General features: G+C 35.8%; 1 protein-coding gene across 1 annotated transcript in view; it reads left to right on the top strand.

The window, feature by feature from the left end:
- Window positions 1–7,568, top strand: part of WWTR1 (WW domain containing transcription regulator 1) — a 104,003-nt gene extending 96,435 nt beyond the window's left edge. Inside the window, exon 6 of the mRNA XM_083364426.1 lies at window positions 2,345–7,568. Within this exon, the coding sequence (XP_083220552.1) occupies window positions 2,345–2,529 (185 nt within the window). The 3' untranslated portion in view covers window positions 2,530–7,568. The remainder of the gene's footprint in view (window positions 1–2,344) is intronic.
- The last annotated feature ends 4,619 nt before the right edge of the window (window positions 7,569–12,187 follow it).

Raw genomic sequence — 12,187 nt, forward strand, 5'->3', positions numbered from 1 at the left:
TATGCTTCAGTATGCAACCAAGAAGATCCTGATTTTAGCCCTCAAGTTTATCTACATCTCATTTTTCCTCCAATTTTAATCTTACATTGTACTGAAACTGTACTCCCTGAATCTTTTTAGCCTTCTAAAAGTGTCTGCCTGAGTGTGGGTGTCCAACCAAGGAGTTATTTTAGATTTGTGGACAGAGTTCCTTTACCCTCTCCTCTTGTTCCTTCCCTCCCCCTCCCCCAGTTTCAATAGCATTATCATCAACTATACTAATTCGTTGTTAGGTAGATGGTGGTATTTGTGAACAGAAGTGAGGAATTCTGTAGGTATTTTACATAGGATCATAAATTTATTTATTTTTAGCCGATCAGTCGATGACAGTACTGACCTGAAGACTTGTCTTTAAAATCTACTCTTCACATAAGGTGTTCAAGAATAATTTAGAAATTTAATTTAGACATCACTAATCTCATGAATTTTAAGATGTGCACTGTTAAGGCATATTTCTTAGGTACCTTAGTGAAAAAGACTGCTGCTGGGATTTTTGATAGTTTTTTACAAAACCCTTAGCTTTCTGTTCTGCACTATATAGCCTTTCAGATTATTTATCCGTATATATTTCCCTTTCATGTTATTAAAATCTTGAGATATTTAGGAAACTCCAAAAGTAATATTTAAGCGGGCAGTATGTGAAAGCTGTACCATTCCTTTGAAACATCAGCTAGTAAATTACTATCTATCTTCACCATCACCAGGAATATATTCTACATTACCTCCTCCTCTTAGATCATGGTTAAATTCCTCTTAGTACCAGATGCAGACGAGGATGGCAAAATACTCATGGAGAGATAAATCCAGTTTTTTTAGAAAGAGGCCTTTGATATTATTTAAGACCCTTGAATTAGGGTAAAGGAAATTTTCACTAGTAGACAATATTCTCCCAAGCTTGGTCTTCACATTTATTTTATTATATTTATTATAGAAGTGTATAAAGCTGTCCAACTCCACAATTACTCCAAACTGTTTGCAATGAAAACAATAATGAAATAGATTTCAAACAAATAGAGTCACCTGTGTGTGAGTTGGGTGGCCATATAAATTTGCTTAATAAAATAATAAACAAATAAAAACTAATTAGGCTGTAAGCATTGGGGATTCCACCATCAACCTGGTGACTGGATCTAGCAGTTCAGGCATAGATTTCACTGCACTGCTGTGATTCTGTAATGTAGTAGGGACTTTTATTGTGACTTCTTCCCCCTCAGCATCTTCAAGTTCAAGGGATTTCAGAATTGTGTCCTAGATTATAGAATCAGCTCCCTTCAAGTTTCTAGACAGCAACCACTTGTTTAGCCCAATGGCTAAACATTACATTACAAAATCTTATTCTTAGCCAGACAGAAATCTAAAGAAGGGACTACCAATCTTATTTGCAGCAATTACAAACATAGCAATTACTACCTCCACCCTCTCATATTCTATATCATAGTTCCTGCTCTTCTTAATCAACATTTTTAATCAGTAAACCCTGAAATTCACATCTCTGTTTCCATCATGAAGTGTCAGTTTGTGTGACTGATTTCCCTGGAGAGATAGATTTGTATGCAGCTGATTGTTCCTCAAAACATGGAAATCAATAAACAGAAAGAAAAAGTAGACTAGAACCCTTGCTTTAATGTCTTGTTTTCTGTATAGAAGTAAACATTGTATATAGAGAAATTTTGTTGCATGAATCTACCATCATTTTGAAATGGTTAAAACCCTAGAAATCATTTTAACAAAGGCTTAGTCCGATCAAACATTAAGCTTCATTGTTTGGGCATTGATGGTTTATTTTAGCTGTTACTTTAGGAAGCTATTTTTATTATAGAGGTGCCATTTGCTCATATCTCTCCTCTTTCTTTCTCACTCTCTCTGGGGTGTGTGTGTATGTGTGCATGCATGTGTAAAATATTTACATGATCAATAAAACAGTGTTATTACATTGACTAGAATGAACTTTATAGTTAATAGTCTCTGGGCCTGTACAACACACTGAACGAAATATTTTAGCCTAAGATGTGCAAATCCAAGCTGTGTGGTTAGTTAATGATCTAGCAGAACATGCAAAACTACCACACCATGATTAAACATACAGTGGGTAAGCTTGGGTGAATCCAAGCCATATAGTGCTACCATATATCTCAGATCATGTCAAATCTGATTTCAAAATCTAAAACAGCCTTCTGCCTCTATCTCAGAAGGTCTGGATTGGGAATTAGGGGAAAAAAATCTAGACATGGCTAACTGAAGTTTGGATCAAATAAACTTTGATTTTAGATGCTATTACTCCATTCATTTCTTCTTTATTTTGCAGGAGATAATGTAGTACAGACTTCCATGAATGTCAACTCCCAACAGACCCGCTTTCCTGACTTCCTTGACTGTCTTCCTGGAACAAACGTTGACCTTGGGACATTAGAGTCCGAAGACCTGATCCCCATCCTTAGTGATGTGGAATCAGTCCTCAACAAAAATGAACCTTTTCTTACCTGGTTGTAACTGATAACCCAACATTTCCTTTCCTCTAGAATTTAAGGCCAAGCCTTCTCAAGTCCTTCAGCTAACCAGCCTAATCCAACCCCTTTATAGATCAATGAATCTTGATTGGGATGTCATTGACAATAACTTACATTTGAAATATATACAAGTACAATATACACCCATCCCTAGTTTTAAGGAGTAGAATTGCTTATAGATATTAAATGTAAGTTTTACTTAGATATGTTTGGAGGAGACAAAGGGGTGGGGTTTGTTTGTTTGTTTGTTTGTTTTGCACCATGTCTGAACTGAACGGTCATCAGTTACAATTAAGTGTGTAATTAAAGAAATGAAAGACAGTGATGACTGTAAGAAGTTTCAGACTGCAGAAGTCAGCTTGGTTCTGAAAACCTAGCACACCATCAAATACAGCTCTGTGATTATATTTAATGGTCATTGCACCAAATGCTTGTTATTTACATAAGTTTTAAAAATCATCATTATTTTAAATAAACTCACGCTGTAGGGAATACAGCTTTTTTCTTTTTAATTCCAAGTCAACCAGAGAGCAACTTTTTAAAAACCTGCAAAGCACAAACAATACTTTTGGAACTTTTTCAGTTGCTACATGGTTTCCAGTAAGCAAAAGTGAAATGTTTTAACTGTTGTTTTTACACTACCACTGCATTATAAAATGAAACAGGTTGATACTAATTGCTGCCATTTTTAAACTATGTAGAAAATGAAAAAAAATGCAATTATATGTGTTATGTTCTTTTTTACTTTCATTTTAAAGAAGTACACTTTATATGTAGCTGTTTTAAAAACTTTTAAGGTGAATCATAGAAACAACAAATTTTTGTTGTGTTATACACAAACCAAAAATTCTAGCAAATTCTAGCAAAATAGAATTTCAGAATTCTGGAGAAAAATTGTCATGTTATTGAATACAGTAACAATTTTGTAGAACCCCATTATCTTTTTTTTTCTTTTTAGCAGTAATGCATTTTGTTGATCAGATTTTGCAAGCTAGAAATAATTGCTTCACTTTATCAGTTAGGTGAAAGCCAACCTCTCTTTGCCAGTGTAGCAAAGGTGCTTAACTTTTTAGCCATTTGCTTCTTAATTCTGGCATATGAGACAAAAGACTATTGTTGGTGTATTCCTAGCTATATTCATATAAAGATTATTAAATAGTTGATATCTGGGACTGAGAATGCATCAAGGACTTCCAAGTACTCACTTTCCCTGAAATGCAAATGACGTCCTGAGATTAAGGATTTTAAATTGTTTTTATTTATAATCTATGAACACTAAGCTTTTTTATATTGGAAAAAAAATTAACTTTTTATGGAAGGCATTATAATTAATACAAGCCTCTTAATCAGTGATATGTGAACCAAACAAAGAGGTAAAGCACACTGCCAGGCTTCAAGCATAACAATAAACACAATATTTAATATGTAATATGTAATATTAAACATTACAGAACTGGGCAATATATGCCCTTTATTTTCCAACTTGGTGAAGAAAAGGCAGGTGAAATAGATGTTAGTTTGAAGTCAGTAAGATAGGTTGAAGAGTGGCTAAGGAGAGGATGCAGGTAGCAGTGCTGGAGTATTACAAAGTCAATTCTGGGGATTACCCCAGTGGATCAATTAAATATTGGTGAACACTATTTTGTGGGAGAATTGTTACTTGAAGGTATTTGTTCTAAATGCACCAGGCTAGTTTTCTTTTCACAATATTTTAATCACGAGTGATTAAAAAACAAAAATGAAATGCAATTTTTGTGAAGTTTTAATATTTGACCCAGAAAATATTTTGTGTTTGTTTTATAAGGGCAGGGATGGATATGCAGACATAAGTAAGTAGATTAGTTTGTTTTAGCAGATTCTTGCACCTACTAGAAAATATTTTCCATCAATGGGCATTCTTTCTCTTTTATTTGAAAGGACTTTTTTTCATTTTGCTTGCTCACTTAACATATAGGATTAATCATTAAGAGAGCAAGAGATTTGTCTTTAAGCAATGTTATTGCATGTTTTCACTATTTAAAGATTATCAGCCATGATACGAAAACCAGATACTCCTACAATGTTTACTATTTTAGCTATGTGAACAAGTTTCTTCTTTCTTGATTTTTTTTCTTACCTGCTTAGAAAAACAAGAAGTTATTAAAGGCAGATCCAAGTCTTACTTGTTGTAGGGCCAGTGCTTTTGTGCTCATCGAGAAGCTGCAGAAACACTGCCATAGATTTCATGTTCACTCAGCATCTGATCACTTGGCAATTTTTGGACTTCTGCAGATTTACAGATTTAAGACATACATAGTAACATTTGCTGTGACAGATTGGGCTTATAGCTGGAATAAATCGGCAATAGGCTTCAATTGAAGATAGCTCACTTATGCTAAAGAAGAATTGGATCCAATAGTCTACATTAATATTGGAAGTGCCATTTCCCACATATTTGTAGCCAATATCTTGTTCCATTTTCTACAACCAAACCAAAAACAGCCACCAAAGGAACTCTTCCAAGTTGTGTAAGTGGTATAATTTACTTCCTTTGATTTGATTTTCAGGAGTTAGTCTACATGAATTAGAATGACTTCAATTTAAAGTGAAAATGGCATAGAGAAGGAACTAAACTTCATCCAGGCCCCAGCTGGATCTAGGAGACAGGAGCAGAAAGGAGACTATTGTCTTAGTCCCATATGACACCAAAGATGGGCAGAGAAACAAAATTCAAGAATTAGAGCAGAAATTTCATACTTTTTCTGGCTCCAGATTCTATTAATTAAAAAAAAATTCTCAGAACACACAGAAAAAAATCAAGATACACTAGTAATAAAAAATTGCTTTATTGGGTGTTACAAGGGATAGCGATTAACCAGTCTTTTATAGAAAGAACTCTATGACATCTTCATGGAACCTTGGGGGGGGATTTCCAGAGTTTGAAAAACATTAGTATAGAGAACTATAGCAAATCACAAAAATCCAAATGACCATTAAATGTAGCAAGGAGATACTGAAAACACTATATTTGGCTACCATTTAATGATATACATCTAGGTTTTTTGCAATCTAAATCTAGTACCCATATAATTTTTATAAGTAGAAGAAGGAATTCTGTGTATACTTCCCTCTTTGAAGAGATCACTTGGAATGCTTGTTATTGCCATACCTATGATAACTCTGGAATTGAAGTACATAAGTAAGTGAATGGGGAACACATATGAAAAAATAATATTCTTATCTTTTTTCCTTATTCCTCACCATGATGAAGGTAAATGCTATAAGCTTAGAGCCACCAGAGCAAGGCTTGAAAAATCAAGTTGCACACTAGAAAAATCCAGATGATGTGCTAGTTGCCATCAAAAGAACTACCATTTTCTGTATCTTTTGTACCTAGTGGGTTTTTAGTAAATAGAAATAATGCTGAACCATTCTAAGGTGTGTGTGTGTGGGGGGGGAAGCTGCATTGTTACTAGCAGTGTAACCTTAAGTTTACAGCTCTCAACAGAGTTTCCTAGCCCTAAGATTTGTTGTGTTCAATGGGAATAACTTCTGAATAGGTGTACATAGGTCTTTTGACTGACAGATTTAGAGCCCTGCAAGTATTTGGGGAATTTGTAGAGCCAAGTCTGGTTTAGAACTATAGGCAGATAAATTGAGTAAACTGGTTAACCTATCAAAGCTTCATGTAGCATTGGAACAAAGTCAGCATTAGAACAAAAGGAGCCAATATTATTTTGTTTTAAACTGCCAGAACTGTTATTTTTAAGGAGTGAAGCATTTGGTAGTAGAGATTTGGTGCAAAGGAGTGGGGGGGGGAGAGCCCAATAATCACAAAAATGGGAAAATTGAATAAGACAAGTATATGTTGCAAAGCCCTATTTTCATTTTTAAGGGTTTTTGCAAACAATTGATCTAATAGTTTTTCATAAAATTTCAGTGCAAGAATATGACTCATAGTTTTTAATTACTTCATTTTTTACACTAAATTACTTTTGCCAGTAGTGAAAGATATAGTAGTAGAGCAATCACGCTGCCATTCAAGGATTTTAAGTTAGGGTAAGGTGCACTTCAATGCTGACCATATACAAGTTGTGGGATATGAATAACAGCTTGTAATCTTGAGTGAGGGGAAAATTTGAAATTATCATTGTTTTTCAAACTGAGTTCTAAAGAATTCTGAGGTTTCTTAGAAATAGGTTAAGAATTCCAATACAAAATCAAATTAACTTCCATTGAAGTGAATTTTCCTGCTAATGTGCAATGCACATGGTGTCTAGTGATTATTCCTGAACTCAGGAGACTCAGATCCCGGTTCCCACTCACTGGTGATGTATTCTGAGCATCTAGTCGTGTTCCACTTGTTAACTGTCCTATGCCACAGGATGGTTATGAGAGTAAAGGAAGGAAAGTGCTATATGCTACCATGAACTCCATGGCAAAATGGTGGGTAGAAATGTAATAGAATAACAAAGCTTTTCCTGTTGCAACAGGGACTGTATTATTGACTGTACTGTGGAGTTTAAGTTCATGAAGGGGAAAAGTGAGATCCAACAGGGCTGGACAGTGCCTTGTGTTAATAGTGTGTGCACTTGAAAATTATCCCTCTAAACCACTGGAAGGAGTTAATATGCCAAGTGCAAAAGAGTTCTTCGAAGGCAGATGTTTAAAAACTGCTGTACTGGACGTTAAATTAACTGAAAGTAAAGCGGTGGAGAAGCCAATGTTTTTTTTAAGAGTTGGACAAATTAAATGCTTATTTTCAGGAATGGAAATGGATGGTAACACCAATATTTCTGTTTTCCTAATACACTACATTCATTTATGTGCTAATACTTTAATACTTTTTTTATTTACATCAGTTTGTTATGCTATATGCCAACTTGTGTGAGCATTTGTTTTCAGCGTAGAATAATATGCATACATACATATGTGTATGCTTGAAAATCAGAAGAAACAGTTATATCCAGAGTTTGTTTCTTTTTAAAAAAAACAATTTCTTTATTATTGTACAAGAAAATAAATAAATAAATAGTAATTGATTTAAACTTCCTGCTCTGTGTGTTGGTTTCACTTATTCCTTGGAAAGAGATAAAAAGGACTATACTGAGTAGAGATAAGAGTGTTGCCACTAAAAAAAACTATGGTTATGTTCCCGTAACCCACTCTGGTAAGAACTGGGGAGGAAAATCCACACTTGCAGTTTACTCCATTACCATCACAAATCTCCCCACCCCCCCATGTTTTGAAGTTCCAATTTAACTTTTTCTGACCCAACTCATCTCAATTCTCACCAAGCAGATGGTCTTTAGTATTTAGTATTCTTCTAATCTAGTAACAGTCTCAGCTCTGGCCACAGCATCTAGCCTTTCTCTGTTCAAGACTATCTTGTACAATCATTTTGTCTTCGGATGCCCAGCTTTTATGTTCTCTGGTGGTGTGGTGCAATCTCCAGCTAAACTAGAAGGAAGATTGAAGAGATTAGTGAGTTTAGAGTCATTCCAGGGCAGAGAACAACGCAGACCTGAGCATCTCCCCCCCACCCCCTTCTGAAACCCTTTTCTGGCTATTCTCAAGAGTATGCAATCAGACTGGTGAGGTTATTATAAATCGGTCAGCAACAATTAGCAACTGTGATCAGTTCATGGTGTCATTTGGGTTCATTGTGCCTGATATAGTGGCCAACAGCCACCTTTTCAAAAATCAGATTGCAGTCAGTCCAAGAATGGCAGAAGAGTATGGACCCTTTTTTCTGCTATGCATGGCTTATTAATTAAGGCATCAGGCTTACTATTTCATTTGAATCCTAAATGACCACTAGCTTGGACTTGTGTACTATAAATTGTTGCAAATTAAACCAATCCAGAATGGTGACTATAGTGGAACCAGAGATTAAACCTTGAACCTTAATTAAAGAACCCTTGCATGATGGGAGTAGTGACTTTTTACACATTGAAAGCTCGTGATCCAAGCTTTCTTGCCAAGTGGGTTCTGCAAATACATATAAGAACATGGTATTTTGGTCCACTCACCTTGCTGTTCTCATGTTCATCGCATGCTCAGGACATTACTAAGCATGAGATGAACAAGGGAACAGCAATGTGATTGAACCAAAATAGTGATGTCATAATGGGACCTTATTTCACACACAGTGCTGATCTATGTTTAGAATCATATGCACATCAGCTGAAATCAGAAGCTGTTGTTTCATCTGGAGTACCCCAAATCCTCCCCAGTCGGATAAATAGTAACGAAATAGCACTCCTGTCAAAGCTATATAAACACAAGAAAAGGAAGAACACTGGGTTCCATCCTAACAACTTGTTTGTGCCGATACCCACTGAAATAACTGAATAATTATGGCTGACTTCTCACTAATCTCAAAGAAAATAAGTAGAATTGACCTTAAATATCTCCAACCCACCTGTTCCCCCCCCCCAAGGATACAGCAAAATATTACTTCAGTTTACAATTGTCCTTCACTACTGGTGGTGGATCAGCAAACCAGCCTTCCATTTTTTTTCTGTTTGTTTTTATGAAACAGAAATAGACACTTATAGAAGTTGTTAGGTGAGAAAAGATAGTTTGATCTTCCGGTTCATTGGTTTCTACAGCAAACCTCCTGCACATGTTCAAAGCAAACCAAAACACTGGAGCTTGCTCTCGCCACCCAGTTCTCTATCTAAAAATGGAACAGCCCATAAATCTGTATTCCAAGAGTTTAATTTGTGCAGGCTGCAAACTTCAACACAGCAACAACTATTCAAGCATACTAAGCAATAAAATACTTATTAATATTTCTATGTACTTCAACTCATAGAAAACTTTGTATCAGGATACGAGGCAACGCAGATCCATTTGAAATGGGAAGGGTTGCAGTCTCCCAAGTCTTTCCATGGGCTTCCTTCTCTCAAGAAATGCAAAACAGCCCCCCATTATTTGATTAAATGGCCACCTATTTCACACACATGATTCTGGCTAGCACACAACTTTGAAATAAATAAAAATGCATAACATTGCTAAAACAAAACCAAAGTAAAACACATAACTGCCAGAGAATCATAAAATGCTCTCAACACAGACAGAATTGTGAACCTGGTCACAAGAGGGCAGTAAATATCTTTCTCTGCAGCACTTTCAACCAAAACCACTAGATATGATGGCATGTCTGATACTGCTAATATTCAGACTGCATTTTTATACCATTCGGTGCTTTCCATTTGTTATTTGCATCACGAATGGTAGTGTTTGCAAGGCATCAGAGCTAGTTTTTAATTAAACGTTGTATGCTTCCCAGATTCATTTTTATGTGAGGTAGGCAGTTATGCAAATATGGTTCTCAACCTGTGGCCCACGGAGCTCTGGAGAGCCATGATGTTATCACATGGGGTCCACGAAGGCTTAAAGAAATGTTATGATTTAAATCTGAAGTCTTGGGGATTTGTGTCCGTGGTTTGTGGCCACAAAAGGTATTTAAAGGGGGTCTGTGGTGAAGAAAAGGTTGAAAACCACTGTTATAGTTGATAGGTAGGAGAGAGAAAAAGAGAAAGAAAGAGGGAGGGAGAAGGAGAGGGAGGGAGGGAGGGAAGAAGGGAGAGAGAGAGGGACTGTCATTTCTTCTTGAAAATTATGCAATATGTGAAGACCAATAAAGGTTTACAATGCATGCCTAGAGGCACCAAATTCCTGGGATGACCTGGTTTTGCAAGGATCTGTAAGGTTTTATCTTTGCCTCAATAGCAGTCTCCCTCCCCCCCACTCTCTCTTTATAACCTGAATGCTGGCTAGCATTTGCATTATCTTGCTACTTCTTTCCTAGCTGTTGATCTGGTTAAAAATGTTGTCTGAACACAGACTTTTTAGATGACTGTCCATTTCAAGGTTTGACAGAATTTTTTTTCTGAGGGAAAGCATTTATAAAAACTCAGAAATTGCATAGCTCTTACCCTAGCAAATGAAATGCGAGCTTCCTGAGAGAATTTGCTTTGAAGGAAATTGGACTTTTATTCTCACTTCTTAGTTTATTTGCGTGTTTTCCTTGTTCTATAAGTATTAGAATCATTCTCAAAGAGTGCATGTTCCTAATTTCCAAGTTCAACTCAAGAAAGTACCATCGTAGGGATAGTTAAGTATCCATAAACTTCTTTGTGCCTTTGTTATCTACGTGTGACATTAAATAAAATGAAGCCAAATGTTTACTTCCCAGAATGACCCTAGAAAATAAAAATGCTGTTGGTTGATTCTAGCATGCTGTTTAAAAACTGGGCCCAGAAAATAACAAAGATAAGTTCGGATAACAAAAAATTTTCAGGTCAAGGATGCAGATAGGGCTAGTTGGAATGACTATGTTGTCAATAATTACTACAGCGAATTAGAAATCAGGGTCCAGCACATATTAAACGGATATATCTTGCATTGATAGAAATTGACTCAGAAACAGAACTTGTTAAAGATTGTATGATTAAATGGACCCAAAACATCCAGGAAGTTATCACAATGGACACGTGGGAAAGGATTTGGGTGAGGAACGTAAAATTTACACAAGCTCAAAACTTAAGAGAGAACTTGTATAAAATGTTTTACAGATGGCATTTAGATCCTAAAAAGCTTGCAAGTATGTATCCGAATTATCAGCCTAAATGCTGGAGGTGTGGTGACGAAGATGCAACATATTTTCACATATGGTGGACTTGTAAAAAGGTTAAGGCTTTCTGGATAAAAATTTGGTGGAATATGCAGAAGATTTTTAAGCAAAGGATAAAGTTTTGTCCGCAACTTTTTCTGTTGGGAATAATTACAGATGCTACAGTTGTGGACACTATGTTGATGCTGAATTTAATTACGGCAGCAAGACTCTTAATAGGTCAATATTGGAAAAAGGAGGAACTGCCGACTATAGAAGAATGGACTTTAAAGGTTTCTGACCTGGCAGAGATGGCAAAGATTCGGCTTATTTGAAAGATCACTCGCAAGAACGTTATATTATGGAGAAAATGGATTGAGTATATCCAGAACAAATATGGGACTAAAAAGTTTCATGTAGCATTTGAATAAGTCTTCCTTTTTTTTCTCTTTTTTTCTCTTTTTTTATATATTTTATATTAATAGTGTTTGTAGTTATCTTATATGAGCTAGAGAGCGATAGATTTTAGAGTTTTTGGTTGTTAGCATATGGATGTTTATGATTGTTCTTTTTGTTTTTTATTCCTTGTACTTAGCTCTGGGAAGTCGGGGGGGGGAGGGGAGGGGGGTAGGGGTAGGGAGGGAGGGATAGGGGAGGGGTAGGGGGGACTCTTAAAGATAAAATGTATGATAAAACTTTTCAATAAAAAAAATAATTACTACAGCGAAAATAGACTTTTTATGAAAGGGTGGCAAATAATAATAATAATAATAATAATAATAATAATAATAATAATAATAAGAAGAAGAAGAATAAGAATAAGAATAAGAAGAAGAAGAAGAAGAAGAAGAAGAAGAAGAAGAAGAAGAAGAAGAAGAAGTTGGAAGGGACCTTGGAGGTCATCTAGTCCAACATAGTCCTTGCTTAATGACAGTAACTGAGACCGGCAACTCTATCGCTAAGCAATGGTGTCCTAAAGAGTAACATCACATAGCCCTGTTGACTTTTGGTGGCAATTATGGCAGTTCCAATTGTAGTT

Source organism: Vipera ursinii (assembly GCF_947247035.1).
Source record: "Vipera ursinii genome assembly, chromosome: 5".
Lineage (NCBI taxonomy): Eukaryota > Metazoa > Chordata > Lepidosauria > Squamata > Viperidae > Vipera > Vipera ursinii.